General features: G+C 48.0%; 1 protein-coding gene across 9 annotated transcripts in view; it reads right to left on the bottom strand.

Annotated features, from left to right (window-relative positions):
* The window catches only part of LOC138577572 (zinc finger protein 3-like), a 216,326-nt gene that overhangs the window by 67,269 nt on the left and 121,903 nt on the right, over positions 1-27,154 (bottom strand). For 8 of the 9 annotated variants that reach the window (XM_069649643.1, XM_069649637.1, XM_069649644.1 and 5 more), the window contains one exon: positions 11,423-11,561. In XM_069649643.1, coding sequence (XP_069505744.1) covers positions 11,423-11,561 — 139 coding nt within the window. Of the gene's footprint in view, positions 1-11,422; positions 11,562-12,319; positions 12,429-27,154 lie in introns of all 9 variants that reach the window. The other variant, XM_069649645.1, reaches the window with a different exon arrangement.

The raw sequence follows: 27,154 nt of genomic DNA, 5'->3' as shown, positions 1-27,154 counted from the left end.
TCCATGGCCTCTGCCACCTCGTACACTTGCAAGTTAATCAGAGCAGCCAAGCCCTTCCTCTCACCTCACAACTGTGTCACTATTGCAAGAGCACTAATCCTGTCAAAACTAGATTACTGCAACGCCCTCTACATAGGCAGCAACACACACATCACTTCCAAAATTCAAACATTGCAAAACAATTCCCTGAGAGCTGCCCTAAACTTCCCTAAAAACGTCCACATATCAGACCTTAGATGATCCGCCAACTGGCTATCCACTAAAGACAAAATCAGCTTCCCTCACACAAATGCCTTAACCATGTAGCCCCGCAATACCTCAGACAGATTCACCAGACAGACAGCCGCTCGCCCCTTACGAAAAGCCAACTCTTACCAACTGCTAGTACCCAGATTTAAACTCACTAAATCTGGCGGGAGTAGCTTTGCTGTTAAAGCGGCACAACTGTGGAACTCCCTTCCAACTGATCTAAGGGAAGATCTCCCTTACCAGAAATTCAGATCTAACCTAATCCAATGGCTAAAAGACCATGTCTAACCTCGCGCTAACATCATTTGGATTGCTTGTATAATTTGTATATTTACTCTGCTCTACTTTTATGCTACACTTGCACTATTGTAATCTTATTGTACATACTGCCTTGATTTTCCGTCACTGCAGGTCTACAGCACTTTAACCATAGCTTGATTATTTGTAACATGTAACCTTAAGCTGAACAACCCTCTTTCTGCCTTTGCGCCCGAATACCCCCGGGTCTGGTGCACAATAAAAATAAATAAAAACAAATACATACATATGGTCCAAAGAAACACTGAAACAGTATGTATTGTAAAAAATAAAGGGTTTATTTAAATACAAGTAGGCCAAGAAAAATCTTGGGAAAATAAGTACTGTCACATTATATATAAACACAATTATAAAAACACAACACAATGCTTTAAAGTACAGACCAAAGCATAGACCCTGTTCAGAAAATTAACAATATTTCTAGGGAAGTCTGACCTTATCAAACACATTTAGTATAGGACACGCCTATTCATGGAGAGTAAAACCATCCGTAACCTTTAATTACTTTACAGTAAGTCAAGGGTAGTAGACACGGTCAGTCAGGCAGTGACACTGCGTTGAGGAATCACTTAGTAAACCAACCCTGTTACCAGTATACCTTTCTGAATAGTGAAACACAAATTCATGGCACAGTATAAACCTATAACTACATCCAGAATAACAGTTATACCAGGTGAGTAAGACCTTATGGTGTAATATACAATAACAGCTGCTTTTCAGATCAGTGGAACACACACTAAGGTAAGCAATAACATTCTACACTAATTTAGGATTGCACCAGGCAGACCAAGGTCAGTTACACCTACAGGACAATAAGAATAGAAAACTTGTGTGCCAGACAGGTAAAACCTAAGGGTGTAATATACTATTACTGTTGATTTTCAGATCCTTGGAAAAAAGACTCAGGTAAGCACACAGCTATTCAAGGAAAGTAAAACCCAAGGCAGACCTGTTCTAGACAGGCTATTGTAAGGAAGGCATGGTATCAAGACAGACAAGTGACCACAGTTCAAGGGCGTTTACTGAACTTCAAAAAGTGTTTGAAAAATGCCTATCTAAACCTCAATCGAAGGATGGGAGCAAGCTAACACCATCAAATAAAGCAGTCCTAGTGGCGTCTTGTCAAAACAAGAGGTCCTATATTAAAAAACCTATTGGCAATCCTTACCTCTAAATACAAATAGTGTGGGCAACAATGTTATGTAAAAGAAAGTAGTGTTCAAGAAATGATATGTTGGGATTTTCAGGACGTTGGCCTCCCATCCCCACATGTTCAGCACAGGACAAGGCGGCACACTCTAGTTTAGCACAGTCTCTGGCTTCTCTAGAACGAGGGTGCAGTTTAAACATTAGCATCAGGGCCTTCAGTGCCGAAGCCCCTTGGCCTTTCAAAATCTCATCCATCAGAGGGCCAGATGTGACAAACAATATGTTCTTTTCCTCTTAGGAATGTACACATACTCAATTCTCAGGTGATTCACTATTCACCTCGGATCCCCCTCGGCCGGGCTCAGATCCATTTTAGCACAATGTTCAATCAGTTTCCCTCTGCCAGGCCCGGTCCAATGTTAATTCACTTTAACACAAACTTGCTTCCCTCGTTCGGGCTCAGACCAACTTTTATCTACTTTGTCATCGACCTTCTTGGCAGTATCAATATCGAAGACTTTCGATTGTGCACAGGATTTTTCTTGACCCATTGCAGGACCACTTCAACTCAATCCTTTGCCACCTCTCAGTTGGATACCTTACAGCCCTTTGAATCAGTATGCACATGGTGCCAGACCACACTGTCAAAGGTATCATATCTTTCAAAGTTCAATCAATCATTGTTCAATTTTACTTGTGTTGGTTATCACATGCGTTTCATACACTGTTCGCTCATCATACAACGTTGCCGCTTGCAACCTTAGCTTCAACACAGAACGGTCTGTTATTGATCTCCCCAACTCACCGGCTGTGTTAATTTCACTGTCATAGATTTGTTGTAGGGTGCAAAGGACAGTACCACGGCAGCTGCCAATTCTCCCGGACTTGATTATCGATGCAGGAAGGCCTCGAGTACCTCCAACCCACAATGCAGGATTCTTGAGCCTGGTTTCCTTGTGTTATTCTTTCTAGTCAAGGTTTTGTGAGTAACAGTTCCTTGTTGAAAAGGAACAGTGCACTTCCCTCCTTGTGATCTCCTCCTGTTTCGCCGTCTTTCTACCTTTGTTAAAATGCCATCTTGGAACTGCTGCTTCCTTGTGTGTTTTGCCTCGCTCAGAGTGTGCTCTCGTTCTCCGCCTTTTATCCCTGTGGGCAAGTGTAACAGGAGTCTGGTGTGCGTGATGGGCAGTAATTGCCGGACTATTGCATTGGGACAGGTCAGGTATATGGCTCGGGTGTTAGTCAGTTTTCTCTCATAGCGAGCAGTCTATAAGAAAGTTGGCATGTCGTGAAAGGGTGTGGGGATGGAGTTCCTACCTATCTTACCTTGTAGGATGGGGTAAAGGTGTTAAGGGAAGGGGATTCTGCATCTCGCCATCCGTTGTCTCACTCCCCGAAGACCCCTCACCCAGGTGATCCTCCAGCACAGGTTCACCACCAGGAATCGGATCCAAAAGCGATGGCCTTGTCCTGGCCACCTGGATGACAGATCAACTGGATCTAAAAGCGATGGCCATGTCCTGGCCACCTGGATGACAGATCCACAGGGACTAGAGGGTCCGACACATGCAGCTGGTCAGAGGAAGCAAGACCCAGTTGGTAGACTTCTACAGTAATATTCTGAAAGAAATAGTTGAGTGAAGCCAACAGCATTACTTTTGGGAAAGAGGCATAACCAATTCACAGGTGAGTAAACTAACCTTACATATACTTTTCATAACTGCAGAACACATTCAAGGTAAATAAGAACATTTGTAACTGCACGCTCTCAGAAGGGCAGATACCAACCAACTTTTTCACAAGTAAGTAACTTTTAAACACTTGTTATACTTTAAGGCAGAATCGTTTTCTTATCCAATCCTTCCCTAATCTATAGAATGAGTTCTACCAGAGGGAGAAGATGGACCCTAGCGGTCTAGGAGCCAGCTGTAGGCAGGATGAGGTAGGGTTCAGTTGCAGGAAGAGTTAGGGTCTCGGGACAGTGCAGACACCCTAGGAAGTCAGTGGGGCTGGGTGAATTGCATGAGGACACTCCAAATCACAAGAAACACCCCACAGCTATATAGCTATCACACAGGTAGAAACCCCAGCCAACACAGTACCTCAGCACAGATGAGATTGCAGCAGGGGAGACTACATGATCTGCAGCCAAAAACCCAGACAATGAATTCCCTGGCATGAAGACTGAAGACAGGACACTGGAAGGGATTTTGCAGCAAGGAACAATGGGGAAGGTTCCAGGCAAGAGTGAGTTTCTCCGTGGCTGGATGCGGCTCTGTGGTTTTGGTGCCCTTTTCCAGGAGCCAGGGGACGACTGAATATTGCTAATCAGATTCTTGTCTCTGATCTGGTTCAGCACTCCGGTGAGGGGACTTTAAAGACTTAAATCGTGTCTCTGGACAGCCAGGAGGAGGCCACCAAAGTTTCAGCTTGATTCGGAAGACCATACACTGCACAATGGTTCGAGGTCCCAGAGTATTGCAGTCCTGCAAGGTCGCAGCACAACGTGGGATGGCTCAGAATGCAAGTCTTCTTGGGTCTAGTGGATCTCACCAGGCTCTGTGTCAAGGTCATCCTTTTGGGGATCTTCCAGAGCAATTGGAAGGAAGGGTTAAAGCTGGCTCCGGTTACACAGCAGGCTCTCTGGTCCCTGGAAATCATAATTTCTTCATCTGCCTCTTCGGTTTCAGCTCCAGTGGTCTTCTTGACAGCAGCTTTTGGGTTCGGCATATTTAACAGGAACTACAGCACAACTTCTGCAATGACTCCCTGCATTTTACAGAAAGAGGGCGGTCTGGCTGTACAATCAGGACAACCAGCCTCCCCCTCTCCCCCCCTCACTGAGGCTGGGCTCCTTTCAGGCAAGGTGAAAGGCAAAGGGGTGTGGGGTTTTTGATACCCCCCCCAGCCCCCTCACTTTCTGCCTTCTCAGACACTCTGCAGCCTTGGCAGGGAATACAAAGGATTCCCGCCGAAGATAAAACTCCCACGGAGGTAATTCCCACCTAGAATCGTATGGGAAGACCTCAGACACTAAAAGCAAAACATGGCAAAAAAAAAAGACGCAGCCCACTATTTTAGAAAAAGGGTGCCCCTTCTGCACATTACAGAAGCCGATTTAACAGCCTGTGAGCAATAGGACCAAAAAGTCAAAGGTAAAACCACTGCTACCAGCCATTCATGCAAACTTGCAATTTTAACACAAATGTTACAGGTAACTAAGAAAGGAGATGCATTGCATCCCCCCAGCACTCCACATAAAGGTGATGAAAATCCCGCTTTACTACTTGGGAACTGTAGTTCACCCAATTAAAAGGAAAGAAATTAACCGGTGAGCCCAAAGAGGCAACCCATGCTAAGCCCTAAAGTTGTAGGAAACTTCAACCATCACTATGGAGAGACAAAAAGGTCAACCATAAAAAAAAAAACTAGGTGAGAAGGGAAAGATTCCCTTCACCTAGGGACAAGGTCAAATAGTTACCTAGTCAAAGCAAAATGTTCTTGGGTCGACTCATCATCATAAATATGAAAATCTGGTTCCATGTCATTATCTCAAATTTTAAAGGGTGCACCAAAAAAAAGAATTATTTTTTTCAGCCGATTTTGGGAGGGCCTTTAATATTCAAAATACTTGAATTCCTCCCCCTGCGCACTATGAAATCAGGTGTCACTCACAAACCCCTCTTCAACCTCTCCCCCAACCCTGCCTTTTCCCCACGAACCCCTTACATAAACAAAACACTCAAACACCACGCAGACACAATCCTTCCCCACAGCCCCCTCCCCACCACAAACACTGTCCCCCATCATACACACACACATACATACCTGTAACTAGTCTTCCCCCGGCCCATCTCAGTCAGCTTGTTATCCTCTTAGTGCCCTTGTGTGCGGCAGGGACGTGACCGTTAAGATTTAGAAAGGAAGATTGATCATAAAGATGAAAAACAGATGCGCTCCAAGGTGTCCAGTGGAGATCATCAGAGGCCTCTCAATGACAGGACGAGGGGCGGCGAGAGGCTCTGGGTGGGCAGGCAGTGTACACTCTAGAGGTCCTTGTCTAAGCAAGGGGTCGGTTTGAGCCGCGTGCTTGCTGTGGAGGTGCGCACAGTGGGTTGCAGCTCTTAAAGAGCCACTAGCAAGGTAGCTAGGTCCCGACTGCAAAATCATGAGGGGTGCATTGCTTGAAGGGGAGTAAAAGAGGCAGACTTTTCTAACTCACAAAGAAGCGCTTGAAAGTTCATCAACCCCTAATGCAGTCCTACAGTAGACATGGTACTGCCTACTCCAGGCAAGCAGCGGGGGATCACGTTCACTGTGCAGAGCGGAGCGCCTGGCACCAGGGATTCCGACAATGAGAGCACCGATGTATCCCCAAATTCACTCTTACTACGTTTCTCTGAGAAGCCTGTTAGGAGACGCAGCGTTGGGTAAACTGCTACAACTGCAACTTCAAGATTAGGCAACTACCAAAAGACTTCAACCTCCACAGGTTGGCAAAGCGCTCTTCGTTCTATGCCATAAGAAAGGGGAGCCTCTTTGACTCTCTTGCAGCTTCCAAAAAGTCTTAGAGCCTTTACACCACTTCTTCCTTCAACTGGTCTCCTCCATGCAGATTTACAAACAACTTCTGTTAAGAACCCAACTCCCCTCCCCAGCTTCATGTACACCTTTACTTCAATGGTTACCACCAAAGCTGTAGTGCCACTTTTCCAGCTCTGCATGATCCTTTTACATTTAAATACAAAGGACTCTTTGGTAACAATGACTTCAACAACTTCAGAACATAGTTCTTACATGAGCGGGATTCACTTTTATCTCTAAGGGCTTGGGTAGTACTTGTTCTGGCTTCAGCTGCAACTTCTACGACTTCTGCTTCAGCCTTTAATGTGTTGCAAGATGCAAACCTTTTACTGAAAAGTAAATTTGGCACACGCAATTTCATTTCACTCTTGAACTGCCACAAAAGACACCTTTCGGTCAGCACTCGGCCTCCAAGATATTGGGAAATATTGTCTCATGTGCAGCCTCTTTAAAGGATGCTTCAACACTTCAGAAAAGTCAGTTCTAAACTGCTCTGTGTTGACAGTAGCCACGCGACCGCTCAGCAACAAGGTAATGCTGATGTTAGGGAAAGAAAGGCTTTATCTACACGCAAGCTTTTACATAAGCACATGTTGCTTTCCCCTTAATAAAAAAGACTTCCTGCTTTCACAGTTAACTTCTACTCACTTGGATGCAAGTGTAATTAAAGCTGGTTACAGTTACCGGCAACGTATTTCTGTTCAGGAGTACAGAGCTTCCTTTCTGATTCCCAATCACGACTGCTGGTTGCTACTGCTTCCCAGCTTAGTTTCTTCTCCTGCTACTACTGCAGCGACTCTTGGGATGCATAACGCTCTGCTGCATGGGTGTCTCCGATCTGGCCTCATCAAGGGACAGCCTCCTACCCTACAGTTTCCCCTCGGCTTGCTTCTGCACGTGGGACTTCGGAGAAAGCACAATTTCAGCTCTGCATTCACAGCTATTAGGCACACCTGCAAAGACTGCCTGTTGCTTCCATTCCCTTCCAATGCTGCCACAGCCCAACAGGGTTTGTTGGCACACAACCAACTCAGAGCCAGCAGGTGAAAAGTGCCTTTTCTCCACTTTCTCTACTCTGGCATCCCTTCTGTGGTCACACTTCCGATGTGAACTGAAAGCTTTGTGCTCTGCTTCTTCTGCTACTGTTGACCTTCCAGTTCCTGCTCCAGCTTCTTTCTACTGCTCCTCCCTGCTGCAGCTTTGCATGCCCCCTCAGGTGAGTTATTTAGGTTCCGGTATAGGCCCTTAGGACTAACTGCCTGACCTTGTCTAGAGCTAGCCTGCCTGACTTTTGTATGCCTCTTCAGCCCCCCTCCTCTTCACTTTCCCTTGGGGATTCTGGGACTAGTTTATTTTGGGAAAATTCGGTTTCTCTAATCCTTTGAAAGGTTTTAAGATGGAGTTTCTTGACCAGATATTAAGAGTAATTATAATGTTTAACCCCTTGAGAAAGAGACAGGGCAGGAAAGGTTACATGTTCATCATTCCTGTTGGAATACCTTTGATATAGTAGAGGATATTGGCTTTTAGTGGTATAAAGGAATGGTTTGGAAAACATCTTCATGCATTTTTTTTCCCAGCTTTTATCTGTTTGTTTGTAACCCCAGACTGACATTCATTGGAATGACAAGATGCAATAACCTCTCTGGAATGATCGTGCTATCGTCCAAGAAACCATACCATGTCTTACCCTGCAAAGTCTCCACCCAGGTGATCCTCCCACAGTACACCACCCCCAGGATTGGGATCAAGAAGGGTCTGCCATCTCCTGGCCACCTGGGAGGAGACTCTAGGCAGAGTTTTAGTGGGGGATCCACAAGATTCTCCACACCTTTTTCCTGCTCAGTCAGGCTAGAAAATGCCATACAAGAAAAGCTCTTTCACAGGCAAAGCCAGGACTTTCCCAAGCAAAACAGCATTGTGTGCACCTGGCTGGATGTGAGGGTGTTTGCTGGTCAGATGTGGGTCAAGAGGCTGTACAGGATTGGACAGCCATTGAGAGTTTGAAGGGCGCAAATCCTTCCCATTGGTGGGTTGGGGATAGCCCTTGCTGAAATGTAGGATAAAAGGAGGACTTGTACAGCCATACTTCAGATTGTCGTAGTCAAGACCCCTTCAAAGGGCTGCAGCCCACTGAAGACACAAGAATAACTGTTAAAGATATCCAGCATTTCCTCCAGAAGACCGGTCTCTCTGGACCGATGTCGAGACCAACTAGTCCGGACCTTTGCATGCCGATTCTGCCCTCTGAAGCGTTCAGGTACCATCCATCCTGTGGGCTGAACAGCTCTGTCCCAACTGTCAATGCTCCAGTCACTGGCCAAAGTTAGGACTTTGTCTAGGGTCACAAGCTGGACACCTGCAGAGTTCCATCTCTCCTGCTGCGCCCCTATCCAGAAGAGGGGCCACCTTGGAGCAGTTTCTTGATGCCCGCCTCATCAGTCCCCTGCCGTTGCTTTTGTATGGTAATCTGCGATGCTGCCTGCTTTCACCTTTTCCCTGGGATCTTCCAACATTGTGCAACTTGTGGTAGTTTTTATCTCAGGGTTCCTGTATCTCCCATCTACTAAGTCACAGAAGCTGCCTTGCCAGAGGACGATGCACAGTACGGACAATAAACCATGAAAATGACCTCTGCACCCATGTCCCCTGGACCGTCTGCAACCAGACCAACGATCAAATTAAGGGGGAACCAGCGGTTCTACGAACCCTAAAGCAGTTTTCTAGCGTAATCAGAATAAGGGGGCTGAGCGTGCATACCCATTTCCCCCCCTCCCACTCATATCAGTGTTTGCAGGTGCAAAGTCCTCACCCCTACCCCTTTCTAGCCTGGTTGTGATCAGTAGTAGTCTATCCACCCAGACTAGCCCTCCCCAAAACTTTATTTGCGTTAGCGGCCACCCTTCCAGCAGTATTACCGCCGGATCACGGGTTGGGCGCTAACTGTTACTCCCCATTCACCATTGGGTCGGGGAATTTTCGGCTGTATAAACGCACAGTAATTGCGCCAAAAACTGGCATTTTTCCGGCATGTTCACCCCCAGCTTTAAGCTGGGGGTAAACACGCCAGACTCTAGATTGGGTGGACCCTTAAATGCAGCGGTAACACTCTTACCCCCGCATTTAAGGGTTACCGCCCAACTTGTGATGAAGCCCTATGTATATAGGCCTTATTTTAAGGCAAACCATAACCGTTTCCAGTGCTTGACAGTGTACTGCACTGTTCTAACCAACTGTGCTATTGCTTCAAATATTACTTTTTTAATCTGCACTTGCTTTAATGCATACAGTTTTTACTTGTTCTTAATTGAATAACCTGGAACTGTTTTTAAATTACGGTCAACCTCTTGGAGGTACATATGCATATGGATTTGATTGAGTAGTACGACTTCCCTGCAATTTAAACTGCATAGAGTGTGGTAAGGCCTAATAGATAATAGTATTTTTAGAATTCCTCCTTTCACTTATTAGAGTGCTCTGTGTGTCTCCACCTCTAGATCACCTAAAAGTTTTACGGCTCAGCTACACTACCTTGAGTTTAGCTAGAACTTCAGATGAATTTGGTTCTGAAAATTCATAATTAACATAATTAAACTATTATATAGCATATATACTACATATTTTTCAGCATATCCATGTGGTGTATTTTCTATAGATAAGTGTGTGGACTAATTGTACTTGCATCAGCCAGCAACAACTGCCTCAGAGTTAAGCCTGGACGTTTTGCCCTCATCACTGGTCTTTAAGAGAGTTGTGGCTTATCTTTCTTATCAGGCATGCTAGCCCACTATTAAGGACCGTATTTGAAGATCCCCTATAGGGTTGTATAAAAACGGTCTTAAAAAAGGGGTACAGTGCAGATGTCCAGATGACAGGTCCAGTCACGTGGTGGTCCCATAGTCAGGCAAGCCACACCCACACTTGGGAAGATGAATTGAGGCACTGGGCAAACTCTCCACCAGCTACCAACACGGTAGCCCTATGCTGAAGGTAAGGTAAGCCTTGTGTTCCTGATTTCCAGGGATCTTTGATAAATGGTCCTAGAGTTGGAAGTTTTCTTTTTAAACAATAGGTCTCTACCTTTTACCAACCCTCATTAGGCACACCTGCTTCTAGGTCAGGCTGAGCATGGCATGTAGCAAGGTATTATATGGAAGCAGAGGAATGCTGTAACCTAGGTGTAATTGCTAGGTCCAGATGGTGGTCGTCACAGGGCATGTGTGGGTGTGGGGTGTAAGGGTGTTACTCATGGTTCCCACTGTTCTTGGAGCTTGCTGAAATCAGTACATTGCAGCAGCACTTGGACAATTGAGTGAGATGTTGGGCAGATTGCGGCAGCAGACATTCCACAGAACCCTTTAACAGTGTCAGGTTGCTTCTCAGAACTTCAGGAAATGCACCCAGTGATTGATAAGTTGCAGGTGCAGATTCCCCCATCTCATAGGAATAGTTTAAGGTGAATGTGCACTTGGCCCCAAAACATTTGGAAGCTACACAATTGCGTGAGGCTAGAAGGGGTTGCTGCCACATTATTAAACCACAGTAATGCCACACTTATTCATGAAGAAAGGCCACATAAGTAGTCTGATCTGTGACCCAGGTGTCTACCAAAAAGCCTCATTTTTAAAACGGTGTCCAAGATGTTCCAGCTTATAAAACCTCACCTAGCATGTGAACCATGGTGCACAGGAATAAGGACATGACCATGTTCACTTGCGCAATGGCAACAAGTGCCCAGAAGGCATTAATAACCGCGCTCTCAAAGGTAATTTAGGCTACTTTGTGACTTTCCCCAAACTCTTGCTGGATATTATGAACCACATCTTCTGAGCCATGATCCCAAATGACAAATGCAATCTAGCATGGAGCCGGCACCAGAATTCCTGCAGAATGGTCCAACCCTCACAAAACTTAAGCAATGCACCAAGATGGTTGGGAAAATGGGGAGGAAAAACATGACCAGAGCTATGACCTTTGAAGCCCAGAAACATTTCTCATCTAGCTTGCATTTAGTCTGTTGAGATTATGGCATTGTGATTTCCAATATTTCCTGGACAATTGAAGACTGTATAGCTTTTGCAGTGTTATTTATTGTACTCTGGTAAATTATACAAAAGCTTACCTTGTGAAATCAAGGCTGTATCATTCTCACCAGCAGTGATTGCGGGAAGGGTTTGCTCTTCAACTTGCTCGGTTACTTCGATTTGCTCGATTTGCTCTTCTTCAATAAAAACTACAGCAACGTACAATGTTGTACCTCCCTGAAACATCAAGCACTTTGTAATCAGCTCCCATTCAACCAATTTCCTAAGAGTAACTTAACCTATTATGTAGACTATGAAGCTGCCCAACAGCACAGCACAAGAATATAAGCAATGACATTCAAGTTAAATAAATGTTATTTCTATCATGTCCATTACAGAATACATACATTCAACCTCCTGAATCCCACTATGGTAAATGCAGTCCTGGTTCGTTGCATTTAGGCAATGATTCCTTCTGTCGCCATCGCACATTGGGAGTTATGATGCCCAAAACAGTACACTGTTCACTCATCCAAATTACAATCGAGATTAAAATATTAGATTAAGTTTGAGGAGGCCATCATTCAGCGATGGTTAAGTAGCATTAAAAAAACGTCTAACTTGCTGTGCTTTTTTAACTAAACCAATTGGGTTATCACTGCAGAAGCAGATCTCTGCAGCGAAATTCCAAAATTTGCTGTAGGCACAACTTTTACAAAGACCTCAGAGTAATCTCCTTTTATAGCACAGTTGAGATTTAAACATTGATAATGATAATTTACAGGGAATCCTTCAACACTAGTGATTTATACCAAGTCCCATCAACCCACAACTTTGCCGAACTGGTTAAAATAAAAATTGGACACTACCTGTTTGACAATGTGAGAGGACATTCAAAACTTGGGCACACCCCGCTGAAATGCTCTTTGGCACCACCGAAGAAAGCCAAAGAAGATATTCCTAGATTAAAGCCTACTATTGGGCCACAGGTTTACCTGCTGAGTTTGCTTGCTTCAGATCTCCACAAGAACCCATAACACGCAAATTAACATTCTCATGGCAGAAGCAGGGCCAGAATTTTGATCTCTAGGAGGAAGGTGCTAACTGGAAGAAAAAGAACCAAGGTATAGAGCAAGAAAAAATGAAGTAAAATTATTTAGTGGTAAGAACGGCATTAAAACATGGGTTGTATGCATAAGACTACTACTGTGACAGGATCATTTAGATTGCTTCAACTGTCGCTAGGTGCTGCTTTATCAAAGACCGGAGAGGACTCTAAATTGACAAGGAGATATGGACAAGGATATATTGACAAAGCACCCAAAGTTAAAAAATATATATAATTTACAGAAAGGTGGCCAAAGTCCTCAACTGTAGTTCTTTCATGAACGTCTGCTTTTTCCAACTGGTTCACAGACTTTTTCCAGTAATGTGCCCTAAACAAAAGGCCTTAATTGGGACACCACCTGTGTGTCCCTAAGGGACGATCCAACTCAGGTGGCAGGTGTGCAGAAAATGCCCTAACCAGAGGTTCAAGCTTGTGGGAAATTTCTCACATTGTGGCATATATTTCAGGCTAGTGAATATTTGCATTACACGGTTCAAAATTGCACATGGCAGGCCCGAGCATAATCACATCAAGTAAGGTTAAATCAAATAAACAAATAACAGGCATCCTAGCTAGAACCCATTGTAATGATTTAGCGTACTGTGAATGTGTCAGCCCTGCTCAAATACAACAGATGAGATCTCAACCCAACAACTATGGAGAAATGAATGATGTGCATTAATGTGCACCAATGGGCACTAAAGAGGTTTGACTTTACAATGAAGACACAATGGCACAGCAGGTAACTTGAGGAACAAGGAGATGGTGATTTGACCCAAATGGTTCTGGTCAAGTAGAAGAAAGGTTAGAATACATATATCTGGTTGAAAAGTAGGCACAAAGTCAGCCCCCCGCCCCCACATCCAATTCCATTTCTATTGTTGACAGTTTTTGAACCATCCTATGTGGAGTGTGCCACAACTAACCCTAGCGGGAAGTCCAAAAGACCTGACAAGAAAGGGAAGACAGACCTCTGAAAAATGGGTAGAGCGGACAGAACGACAAGGCTTAACTCTTAGGGAGGAGTAGTAGGTTGACACCAAGGTAAAATTAGTCCACACGCATAACTCTAGAAAATACACTATACTGTAAAATATATACTTTAATAAAAACAAAAATCAAAATATCCATTCAAAAAAAAAACGCTTTAAGTATTAACACAGTATTAAAAAGATACCCGTATTTTATAAAAACAATAACCTTTAAAAAGGACTCTCCTTACCACCATGTCTCTATAGTGCCATTTGCCAAGGGCATAGTAGGTGGGGGAACCAGGATACCATACAACCCAACAATGTGGAACACTCTAGACCCGGGAGCAAGCACCTAACACATATGGCAGGGTGTGGGAAATAAAAGGGAATTTATTTTATCCTGAAGAAAGAAATCTTCAGAGATTTAAGGAACATCTCAGCAACAACACTTTCAGATTACATATCATGTGGAAATATGCACATTGTTATTAAATGCAGCCGCTGTCTCCATTAGCATAAAATCATAGGTAGGTACTGAAATCTTGCCCCTGAGCTCACTGAACCCCATGGGGGATCCAGCAAAAATGCCCAGGAGCAGATAAGTACCCCCAGTCACTTTAGGGAGAGTTCCAGTGTTCGTTCAAAGTTCCATAGAAAATTATGGGAAAAGTTCAAGAACCATCCACACTGAAGGAGGCAAGTATAGTTGTACCCCACAGTTGAGACGCAACAACCATAAAGCCCAGGGAAGGCCACAGTAGACCCCAATGATTCCAGTGGTCGGGTGATGGACCACAGAAGGTGGTGCAGGACAGGAGGACACCTCCAACCCCTCAATTAAAGTATATGGGGAATCGCAGTTAGGACTTGCCTTTCTGGATTCTCTACTACGCACCAGGGGGAACACCCAGGAGTGAATTTCATGAATAGGAATTCTTCCAAGAACCTCAAGATAAGTACTACTCATGGTAGTGGATTTGGCGGAAACGGCTCCATTTACCAGAAATAACCTGGCTGGTTCCCAGGGCTTGGTACTGTGAGCCAACAATGGTCCCAGTGTTCAGATGGATTTAAAAAAATCCACCTGGAGTGTGGATTTTAGGAGGCCAAACTAGTATGGTGAACAAGACGACACTGGAAAACCTGACCAAGGTAGGTAGCATAGCGGCAAAGCTTAGATGTAGGAGGGATGAAAGTGGTCTAGGGCTACAATGTTGCCGAATAGAGAGAGTAGCGGCTTTAATACCTCTGTGTCCAGCAGGAAAGGTATCATGACAGAAACTTACCACCAATTTATGGGTCCTTTCTGTCGGTAAATACAAACAATGGTCCTTATAAGAATACATGGTTTTGTTGAAGATTCCACAGAGGAGGTATTGGTATCGCGTTTCACTAGGGATAAAAAGGATTCAATTTGGAAAATGAAAGTTTAATCTTGTAGAATATTACTGTATTGCATGTTGGCAAATCCAGGGTCATTGCATTGACGAGACACGGTATCCGCTATAATGTTTTGTGTTCCAGGTATTTAAGTAAGAAAGAACTGATATTGGGCACAAACAAATTTGCTACACTGAATAGACTACAAAGCTTGTAGATTTCGATGGTCCGTTCGGATCTGTATTTGTTGTCTAGCGCCGATTAAGAGATGTCACCATTACAAGAAGGCTTGTCTTGTAGCCAAAAACTCCTTTTCTACTACTGAGTAATGTCGCTCGCTGTTTAAAGTCCTAGAGAGACAGGTGTTCTTGGTCATCCTTTTGAAGGGGTTTCAGAACAGCACCTAAGGCGCCGTCTGAAGCATCCGTTTCTATAATGAAAGGTTTAGTGGCAACCAGCTGCCACTAAACCCAAGATGTGTTCTTGTGTAAACAACTCCTTCAAAGAAGAAAAGGCCTGATCTGCTTTGTCGGACCAGTGAAAAGGTACCTTTTGTAATTGGCAACAATAAATTAGAAAGATCACAAAATAATTTTCTAATTTATGCCAAGCCTAAGAACCCGACAGACATTGGTGGAGATGTGGGTTGGATGAATAAATCGGTATATCATCCAGATAGACCATCACAAACTGAAAAAGCATATCTGCGAAGATCTGATGCATGAATCTCTGGAAGACGGCTGGGGCATTCATGAGACCGAAAGGCATAACCTTACTCATAATGCCTGTAGGGTGTTCTAAAGGCAGCCTTCACAGCGTATTCTTGACGAATGAATACGAATCAGGTGATCTGCACCTCTAATTTCGAGAATCCCTGGGCACCTTGCAGAGCTTGCAAAATACCCACTATCAAGGGCAAAGGGTACTTGTCTTTCAAAGATACTTGATCGAGTCCACGTTATTCCAAAGACAGACAAAGCCCGGTAGTCTTTCTAGGTACAAAAAGGAACGAGGCCCCAGCTGGCGATTTTGGATATCCTGATGAGGCCGTTCTTGAGATTAACATGCAGATATTCTTTTAGGGCATGCTTCTGTGGAGAAGCAAGAATAAACATCCTCCCAAATGGGTTGATGGCGTTTGGATGTGTGTCAATCCCACAACCTTCTGGACGATGGAGAACATTTATTTTCCAAGGAATCTGCGAATACATGAAAGTCCCGATATTCTTGGGACATTTGCTGAATCGGGTGAACATTGTACTTGCACTTCTGATTTTTCATGGGTGCAATGTTGACACAGCACTCAGAACCAAGGAACGCCGATCCATTGATGTACAGATGACACTGGAGCCAGGGCATTCCCACAACTATGGGAAAATCGGCTGCTTTAATCAGGTCAAAGCAAAACACCTCAGTGTGTTAGGGGACGAACATCCGTACAGATTGAGTGTGTTCAGTAATGGGACCAGAAGACAGGTCAACAATCAATCCCTTCTACAGACTGAACTACTGTCGTCTCCGGTCGTGTAGGTGTGTCATGGGCCTGAGCCCAGGAAATGTCCACGAACACGACTAAAGCAAATGCTAGTAGGGGATCTTATGAGGAAAAAGCAAAGGAAATCCCCAATACCACTAACAAAGGTTTGGAAACGGTGGCTATGGGTAATGGAGATTTGGCGCTTCAGTAATCTCCCATTTCCGTGCTCCATCTAAGAAACGGAGGCAGCTTTTCCCTAACGTCTTAATGGTATAAAGGGACAAGCCTTAAACATGTGATTGCGAGAAGCGCAGTACAAACAGAGCCCCTGAGCAATTCTGCGCACCCTTTCTTCAGCACTTAGGGGCCCACAAGCAGTTACAGTTGCATAGGCTCTGGATCTGGTGAAACTTGAGAATTAGAGGTTGATTGTAAGGCAACCTATGGATGCAAAGGAAAATGTTTTACGTTTCTCCAAGTGCCTCTCTTGTTTACGAAAAAAAAACATTTGAAGGGCTAAAGTCACCAAGGAATTGAAATTATCCTGTCTGGGAACCTGTGCCAGCTCACCCTGGAGCGCTTCGTTCAAACCCTGTTGAAATAAGTTGAAGCAGGCATCTACCCAGCCAGTTTCTTTTGACAGTTGCTTGAAGCGTAATATAGGTCATCAAATCCTGAAAGCCTCGTCAGAAATCTAGCAAAGTCTACTGGGCCGATAATGTCTCGATCGATCGAATATAGCTCTAAATGCGGTTAGAAAGGCAACATAAATGTCTAGTATGTGGTTGTTGCCCGTGACCAAGGGAGTTGCCCGTGACCAAGGGAGTTGCCAGACAGATGGGATATAACAAAGCCCACCTTGGCTCTGTCAGAGGTATACAGCAAGGACCTGAAGTTAACTTGTATCGTGCACAAGTCCAGAAATTGCTGTGACTTTTTAGGTGACCCATCATATTTATCCAACACCATACAGAGTGTAGGATTTTCTTGTGCTATGGCGTCCCGAGCCAAAACAAATTTATTTCAGGGAAGCATTTTCAACCTTAAGGGTCTGCATCTCAGAGGAAAGATCTTACACAGGTCGAATAAATTATAAGTTACTTACTGTAGTGAATAACGTACTCTTAGTCCCTAGTCCCCTTTCCTCCATACTGTATGGGCGTCCCTTTCAAGGGACGGGAGACGGAACCTTTTTCACCAGAAAAAACCCTCTTCCCCTTTAAATTTAGAGGCGCACGGGGGCACAGCCCAGGGAGCATGCGCTGCCCTGACTCCGCCCTCGGGCGCTACACCCGAGTCCCCATTGACACGTCGACAATAGATTTAGCATTGCCTAATGACACCATTATCATTAGGGGGGAGGTTAGCAGGACCTATGGAGGAAAGGGGACTATGGACTAAGAGTACGTTAGTCACTACGGTGACTAACTTAATTCCTCTTACGTCCCGTCCCCTTTCCTCCATATTGTATGGGCGATTACAGCCGATTGTAGCCTTAGGGTGGAGAGGAGACCTTCCTTAAGCAAATAGGTTCCTGAGAACCGCCTGTCCGAAAGCTGCATCAGATCTAGAGCCGGCATCCAAACAGTAATGCTTGCAGAAAGCCGAGGGAGAGGCCCAAGTGGCTGCCCTGCTTATGACTTGCCAAGGGACCTGGTGCTGGAATGCGATGGCCGTTGCCTTGGCCCTGAATGGCTTGTGCTGGCCCTCGTATGCTTCCTTGATGGCAGAGACCATCCAGCAGGATATGCCTTAGAGGCCTGGTAGCCTGGCCTCGAGCCTTTGAAAATGACAAACCGAGTGTCCGACTTGCGGAAGCCCTTGGTCCTGTCCAAGTAGAATTTTAGGGCACGCCCGACATCTAGGCAGTGCAGCACTCTCTGTGCTTTGTCCTTGGGATTGGAAAAGAACGTAGGAAGGACTATTCATTCAAGTGAAATGCAGATAGAACCTTGGGCAGAAATGCCGGGTGCGTCCGCATGACTACCTTGTCCTTGTGAAAGATGGTATATGGTTCAGAGGCGACCAGCGCCTGGATCTCGCTGACTCTGCGAGCTGAGGTAAGACCGACTAGTAAGGGTGTCTTGATGGTGACCAGCCTAATGCCCACAGAAGCCATTACCTCGAATGATTTGTGCGCAAGGGCGCCCAAGACTATGTTAAGGTCCCACACAGGGTGCGGTCTCTTGACGGGCGGGTTGAGCCTAGCGAGACCAGTCAGATGTTTGACGATAGGGTTTGAGGAGGAAAAAATGCCTTCCTCAGAGGTCCTGCAAGCCCCAATGGCTGCAAGGTATATATGGCAGGTGTCCACCTGTACGCCTGAATGAGCGAGGTGTGCCGAAAAGGAGAGCACATCGTCCAAATTGCAGGCCAAGAGGTCAATTCCCTTGGAGTCTGCCCAGTGGCAGAATCTGGTCCCATTTGCTTTTGTACTGGGCCCTGGTGGCTTTGCTATTGGCGCCCTGTATGATCTCCAGATTGGCCTGCGACAGGCTAAGGTGCTTAAGCGTTACCTGCTCAGGTAACACGCTGTGAGGGCTAGTTTCCCTGGCGCAGGGTGGATTCCGCCCCCCTGCTGCGCCAGATGATGTGCTGGGCCCGTCGGAAGGTGTCTCGGGGGCACCTCCGAGAGGCTCAGTAGATCCGAAAACCATGGCCTGAACGATGAGTCGGTGAGACTCCTTGATTTTGCAAATTATCCTGTGGATCAGGGGAGTAGGCGGAAAGGCGTAGGCCTTCATGCCGGTCCACAGGAAATGAAATGCGTCACCCAGAGAGCTGGGGCCCCGACCCTGCCAGGATACGAACAGGGGACACTTGTTGTGCCAGGTGGCAAACAGATCCACTTGGGGATGAGCCCACCTGTTGAAGATCTCCTGAATAACGAGCTTGTTTAGCTGCCACGCGTAATTGTCCGCCCCCAGCCTGCTGAGCCTGTCGAACAACAGGTTGGATTCCCCCGGGAGGTGGACTGCCGAGAGGTAAATGTCATTTTCCAGGGCCCATTCCCACATGCTGATCGCCTCCTGCTTGTTGAAGTAGTACATGCTGGTCGAGTTGTCTGTCTGGATGAGACCAACCTTTCACTTGAGAAGTGGTAGGAATGCTCTGAGCGCTAGCCAGATGGCATTCAGCTCCAACCAATTGATGTGGTATTCCTGCTCCTGTCGAATCCAGGTGCTGTGGACCAAGAGACAGCGAAGTGCAGATGAATGCTTCTCATCCTTAGTCTTGTGTGCGGTAGGCTAATAGGACTGCCACCACTAGACCCAGAAGATGTTGGTACCACCATACAGAGGTCCCCTTTCTGCTGAGGAAGTGGGCGGTGGCCCTCTTGATGGCCGAGATTTTGTCTTCCGACGGGAAAACCCTCTCGGAGCACGAATCCCAAATGAGTCCCAGGAATGTCAGAGTTTGCGTAGGGTGCAGCTGTGGCTTCTTGATGTTGAGCGAGAAGCCCAGGTTGTGCAGAGTGTTCATAAGGGCATGGGAAGAGTGGCGAACCGCTTCCGGAGATGTAGCCCTGACGAGCGATTTGTCGAGGTATGGGTAGATGTGCAGGCCCTGCGCTCTGAGGAGGGCCGCCAATGCGTTAATGAGACTGGTAAAGACCCTGGGGGCCGAGTTGAGGCCAAATGGAAGGACTTTGTATTGGAAATGGTAGTCCATGATCCTGAACTGTAGGAAAGAATGATGGGGCTGCCAAATCGGGACAAGTAGGTACGCGTCCTTCAGGTCCAGGGAACACATACAGTCTCCCTTGTCCAATGTCTCCGCTATAAAAGCTGGCGTAACCATCTTGAATTTTTGCAGGGGTAGGGAGAGGTTGAGGGTGGAAAGGTCTAGCACAACGCTCAGGCCCGCCTGGTTCTTCTGAATGGCGAAAATCCTGGAGTAGAAGCCAAAGCCTTGCTGGAAGGCTGGGACTTCCTCCACTGCCTGGCTCTCTACGAGCGACCGGATCTCCGCCAAAAGAGTTGCTGTCCCAACCTGTGGGAGTGGAGGGGAGGAGGGAGGAGAGGATGGGCTAGGAAGATGGTACCCATTGGATACTACGGAGAGGATCCAGGGATCCGTGATATTCTGGCACCAGAACTGTGCATGGAGAGCAAGCCTGCCCCCCACTGGAGACACGTGGACCCAAAGGGTTGTGTCATGCCTTCTTTCCCTCAGAGGCTGACAATGAGGGACTGGGAAAAGCCCTTACCACCCCCCCCCCCCCCACCCCCCCACCCCCCTGCCGCCTTTTTGTTGTTTGCGCCGGTTCCGAGATGGCAAGAGGACCAGCTGCCTGGATCTGCGTTCCTGGAAGCCGCAGAACCCTCCATATGTATGACCCTTTTTCCGAGCGCTGCTGAGATTGGGTGTACGATTTGGGCGTTGTCTTTGTAAGAATGTATAAAGACTTCGCCATTTGTGAGCTGCTGTTCTTCTTGTCCAGCTCTTCATCCGTGGAGGAGTGGAAGAGGTCCCCCTCCCGCCTCCTCGAACTGTAGATCTATAATGCGCTCCTTGACATCCGGGTTGAATTTCGGTGCCCGAAGCCAGGCTGTTCTCCTCATGTCCATGCCAATACAGATAGCACGGCCTGAGGTATCGATATGAGCCACTGTGGATTCCAAGAGCTTGGCTTCCGCTAGCCCCGCCTTAAAGCATGATTGGCACTGGGTGAGGAGTTCAGAGGAGGCAGCTGCACCGGGGCCTGGGGGCCCGATGGAGGAGTCTGGTGCCGCTAGCATGGCAGGGATGACTTTCCTAATGGCGTCTTTGATGAGAACACCTCATGAGGCCGAGAAACTTCTCGAAGAGCACCACTTCACTGGCCAAAGAGGTGGCAGGAGGTACCAACTGGGTCACAGGGTACCCTATCCATGTGGACACAAAGGAAGGGTAGACTGTAGGCCACGTACCTGGTTGAGGCCAGTCCCACCTGGACACTCCTTCACCGAATTCGTGGAATGGCATCGGACGGGAGCCCCTTTCTGACGCGGCAGCCATTTTGTTGAGCTGCCTGCCACGTGCCCAAGACGTGTTGCTCGGCCCGCTGGGCCCGGCCTCGTCCAAGACTCTTGCGTGTGGATCACAAGTCCTAGCCTGCTCCTCGGCCCGTTAGGTGCGACACCCTCAACCAGGGGGTCGGTAGAGCTGTGTTTGGGGGCCCCCTCAGACGCATTGCCGGTATTAGGGCGTAGCCCCTCCAACATTGAGCTGGAAAAGGGCGTAACCCCTTGGGTTTAGACCCGGTACATGAACCTTCTGGTCCCTCAACACTGCGCCCGGGAGGATCCGAGGATCCCTCGACCCGAAGGCCGGTAGCTGTAGCAGCCTCGATGCACGTGCCGGTAGAAGGACCTGGCCGATCCCTCCACCTGGCTAGTCTGTTCTTCAGTGCCTTCGAGGACAGCCCATCACAAGCCGAACAGGATTGCCAACCGTGGTCTGGGCCAAGGCAACGTAGGTAGGCAGAGGGCGTGGGGGTCTGAAGTTAGGAAGAGCCTGTTGCAGGATGGACACCTGCTGAACCCTGTAGAAGTCAACATGCGCCGGGGAGGAGCGTGACGCCTGAGGACCGTGTATCTGAATGATAGAAAAGACAAAAAAGACAAAGAAGAAGTATCTGCACGTGGAATTACATGGCGAAGCCAAACACAGGAGCGCTGGTGAATTCAGCCCGTTCCTGTCGACGCACAAAATGGGACTGAGGTGTGCCCGGAGGGCAGAGTCAGGGCAGCGCATGCTCCCTGGGCCGCACCCCGCCCGCCTCTAACTTTAAAGGGGAAGAAGGTTTTTTCTGGTGAAAAAGGTTCCATCTCCCGTCCCTTGAAGGGACGTCCATACAGTATGGAGGAAAGGGGGCGGGACGTAACAGTAGGTCTTGCATGGGATCCATCTGGTCAGGATTAAGTTGGCGTCTCCAACTACTAGACTCATCTTTTCTCCATGTGGGGAGGGAGAGGACTGCCTTTGGTGATGGTGATTCCGTGCAGATAGGGACGACTCTCCAGATTCCACCCTGCCTGTACTATGCAACAGGTCCGGTGACACCGGAAGCAAGACGGATTAAATTAGGAATAACCCTCAAAGAGGGGAAAAAAACCTAATGCTGCTGATCATATCACAAGACACAAACGGAATGACATGTGACACCACGTTTTGCCCCAACACCTTGGACCTAAAAGGAATATCTGTAAACACTGGTATCTAATCAAATTATGTTGAAGCACCTCTTTGACCTGAAGAGACGGAGAAACTTCAGGGACAGCTTGGTCCACTCAATTTAGAAAAAACTGGAACTTGGCAACCCTTGTAGGTTATCGCTTGTGTGGGAATTGTTCAGTGTGCATTAATACAAAAAAAAGTTTAACATTTCACCATCAGAGACAGAGAATGGACCTTTCATGAAAAGATAAACTGCAAAAGCAAGCAAGTGGCGTATTGCATCGAATGCCATATAAACAGGGCCAAATCAATGTGCAATGGACAGTAATTACAGAAAAAATACCTACACCCCCCCCCAAAAAGGCGTAGATCAACAGTAAGAATCACCCAAAATGAAAACACCTATACATAAGTGTCGTACATAAAAACAACCTAAAAGGCTTTAGGTCTGGTCTAGATGAACAAGTTACTTTCTTACCTGGTAACGTTCTTTCGATGGGAGGGTCCGACGACGTATTCCATATCTATGACATGTAATCACCACAGCTGTGCTGCTTCGGAAACTTTTTCGGCGTCTGCGTCCTGCGTCGATGACGTCGATGCGCCGCCGTCGAGGACCTCCTCCGACGTCTGACGTCATCCGATGTGATAAGTAGGACGCACGACGCCAGTAGCCTCAGTTGTAGTTTTTTCCCCCAGAACGTGTGACATTAGTCAACTGCCAGTCCGACACAAAGCCTTGCGGAACGTAAGCTGCAATCGCAACAGAAATTCTGCAGCGGGGAAGGCAGGGTGGGAGCGATATGGAATACGTCGTCGGACCCTCCCATCGAAAGAACGTTACCAGGTAAGAAAGTAACTTGTTCTTCGAGGGGATTGGGTCCTCCGACGTATTCCATATCTATGACAGACTCCCAAAGCAGTACCAAATCAAGGAGGAGGGAAAGAATTAAGAAACAAAATTTAGAATAGCCAATCAAATAGCAGAGCAAAGGACCGCCTTGCCAAAGGCCAGATCCTGCCCTCTGATGGAATCGAGGGAATAATGCCGTACAAATGTATGTACTGAAGCCCAGGTGGCAGCATCACAGATGTTGCGAATAGGAACACCCCTCTGCAGGGCAGTAGATGCAGCCACGCCCCTGGTAGAATGGGCCCGCAAGCCAGCCGGTGGGTCCTTACCCGCCAAGCGGTAACACTCCGAGATGGCCAAAATAATCCAGCGTGACAAAGTCTGTTTCGTCACAGCTTGCCCCAAGCGCTTACCAGCGTAACCAATAAAGAGTTGATCGTCCACTCTGACCCGGGACATGCGAGAAACATAAAAGCTCAAAGCTCTCCTAGGATCAAGCCTATGGAGCCTCTCCTCTTCCTTACCAGGATGCGGAGGAGGATAGAATGCCGGAAGAACAATCTTTTGGGCCAAATGAAATTCCGTCACTACCTTTGGAAGAAAAGAAGGACGAACTCGAAGGACAACCCTGTCCTTGTGAAATACAGTGAAGGGTGGCTTAACAGAAAGTGCCTGTAACTCACTCACTCTGCGAGCGGAAGTAACCGCAACTAAAAACACAGTTTTCAAAGTCAACAGCCTCAAAGGGCAAGAATGTAAAGGCTCAAACGGAGCACCCATAAGAAACCTAAGAACAAGGTTTAAATCCCAACCGGGCACCAGGAAAGGCGACGGAGGGAACACATTAGTGAGCCCTTTTAGAAACTGTGAAATTAAAGGGATTTTAAATTAAGAACATTCTTCAGATGAGCGCTTAAAGATGGACAGCGCCGCCAGGTAACCTTTAATGGTACCCACTTGCAAGCCCCTGTGGGCCAAAGAAAGCAAAAAGGACAGAACCATGGGGATGTCACATGCAAAAGGATCCACATTCTGAACTCTGCACCAGTCGCAGAACTTACGCCAACGGCAACGGTACAGAGACTTAGTTGCGGGCCTTCGGGCCGAAAGCAACACCTCCATCACGTCTTCAGGGAGGTCCCAATCCTTATACCTCAACCTTTCAGAAGCCAAGCGTGAAGGTTGAGGGATCCGACCTCTGGATGGAGAACCTGACCCCCCTCCCGTGAGAGCAGATCGTCTCGGTAGGGAAGACGACGTGGAGGGCAGATGGACAAGTCGAGAAGGTCCGGGTACCACGTCCTCCGAGCCCACGCCGGAGCAATGAGGATCATCCGGGAACCGAACTTCCGTAACCTCCGCAGCACTTGCGGGATGACGGGGACTGGAGGAAACGCGTACAGCAGCGGGAATGACCACTCCACCACAAACGCGTCTCCTAAGGCTCCTTTCGGAGGAAATTCCCGCGAGCAAAACCTCTCGCACTTCCGGTTGACACTGGAGGCGAAGAGATCCACTTGAGGGGTCCCCCAAAGGGCGAAGATCTCCAGGAGAATCTCCTGAGCCAACTCCCACGCGTGAGAGATCGCGCTCTGCCTGCTCAGAGCGTCCGCCGTCACGTTTTCGTCTCCGGCCAGATGAACTGCCGAGATCGAAACTTCCTGCCGGATGGCCCAGAACTCGAGCTGCATCGCCTCCCTGCACAGAGGAAGTGACCCTGCCCCCCCCCCTTTTTGTTGAGGTAGTGCATGGCCACAGTGTTGTCCGTCATGATCAGGACAGTCTTTCCTCGCACAGTCGGCAGAAAAGCCTTCAGGGCTAGCCTGACGGCCCTCAGCTCCAACAGATTGATATGGAGTCTGGACTCCGACGGAGACCAACGACCGCTGACTGTCAGCCCGTTGGCATGAGCTCCCCATCCCGTGAGGGATGCATCCGACACGATCGTCACCTCCGGCCAGGGTAGCCAAAATGGAGCCCCCTTCATCAAGTTGCCTTCGACGGCCCACCACAGAAGGTCCCGGGCGACCGAGGGCGGCACCTGAACCGGGTCCGACATCCTGCCGGAGGACTGCGACCATTGCGTCTTGAGTGCCCACTGCAAAGATCTCATCCGCAGGCGAGCCTCTGGCACCAGAAGAATGCAGGATGCCATGAGGCCGAGCAACCTCAAGAACTCGAACGCCGGGAGCGTCTGGGCATGCTGAAACTTGTGCACCATCTGCTGAATGTGAAGAGCCCTCACCTGGGGAGGAAAACACTGCCCCAGGGAAGTGTCGAGCACTGCTCCGATGTACTGGAGCCTCTGTGATGGCGTCAAATGGGACTTCTTTAAATTGAGGGAGAAGCCCAGCCTGTGAAGGGAGTGGCAGGCGACGGACAGATGATCCAGGACTTGCTCGGGAGAGCTCCCCCTGATCAACCAATCGTCCAGGTAGGGGTAGACGTGAATCCCCCCTTGCCTGAGATGCGCTGCCACCACCACCATGAGCTTGGTGAAAACCCTCGGGGCGGAGGTCAAACCGAACGGCAGGACCCGAAACTGAAAGTGCGAGTCGCCAACCGCGAACCTCAGGTACTTCTTGTGCTTGGGATGGATCGGCACATGGAAGTAAGCATCCTTGAGGTCGAGTGACACCAACCAGTCCTGAAGCTGAAGGGCCTGGAGGACTTGAGAGAGCGTAACCATCTTGAACTTGTCCTTCCTGAGGAGTTTGTTCAAACCGCGCAAGTCCATGATGGGTCTCAATCCCCCGTCTTTCTTCGAAATCAAAAAATAAGGGGAATACCATCCCTTGTTCCTCTCCGCTACAGGCACCAGTTCTATGGCGCCTTTCTCCAGCAGGGCTTGAATTTCCTGCGCAAGGAGCGGATCCGGACACTTCAAAGAGAGGTTCCCCGGTGGATTGTCGCGAGGCCTGTGCCGAAAGGGAAGACAGTAGCCGTGGGTTATGATCTCCAGAACCCACACATCTGAAGTAATGGCACGCCACTCTACAAGATGCTGCGCCAGCCTTCCCCCAACCGGCGAACCATGGGACATGGCCTCATGACTGAGTAGGAGCGGCTGCGGCGTTACCTGAGGGCAAAGAGGCAACTGCCCGAGCGGCCTTGGCACCACGGGTACCCTGTCGTCCACCTCTGGTACCCCTGCGTTGGCCCCTTTGACTGCCAGCTCCTCTTGCTTTACCAAAGGACGAGTAATAGCGAAAGGAGCCACCCCTCCACTGCTGTCCCCTAGGACGAAAAGGCGGAGGTTGGCGAACTGCAGCGCCCAACGACTTCGCTGCAGCTTTTGAGGTCTGCAACCTCTCAAGGCTCTCGTCAGCCTTGCTGCCAAAAAGATGTTCACCATCAAAGGGCATGTTGAGGAGCCGGGACTGCACATCAGGAGCAAACCCCGACTTCCGCAACCACGCAAACCTGCGTATCACGGTGCTCGCCGCCATGGACCTACTGACGCATTCAGCTAAGTCCAAACCCGACTGAACGGACTCACACATGGCATCCTTACCATCCTGGACCATAGCAAGGAAACCATCCCGTTCGACCCCTTCGGGAATATGTTCAGCCGCTAACGCAACACAGTTCCACAGAGTGTGCGTGAAACGCGACAAGGCACAAATGGAGTTGGCCGCCTGAAGCGCCATACCACCAGAAGAAAACACCTTCTTCGCCCAGCCATCAAAACGTTTGTCGTCCCTATCAGGAGGGATGGTAGGGTACGACGCCTGCTTTGCCGGGGCCGTGGCCGCCTGCACCACCAAACTTTCCGGAGTGGGGTGCCTGGTCAAGTAGCAGGGGTCGCCACTGGCTGGACGGTATTTTCGCGACAAGGATCTGCCCACTGCCGGGAGACTCTCCGGAGCAGTCCAA

The sequence above is a fragment of the Ambystoma mexicanum genome, chromosome 1p (genome assembly GCF_040938575.1).
Source record: "Ambystoma mexicanum isolate Mex_15411 chromosome 1p, UKY_AmexF1_1, whole genome shotgun sequence".
Classification (NCBI taxonomy): domain Eukaryota; kingdom Metazoa; phylum Chordata; class Amphibia; order Caudata; family Ambystomatidae; genus Ambystoma; species Ambystoma mexicanum.
Note: the sequence above shows the minus strand (reverse complement) of the source record. Positions and strands in the feature narration are given on the sequence as shown.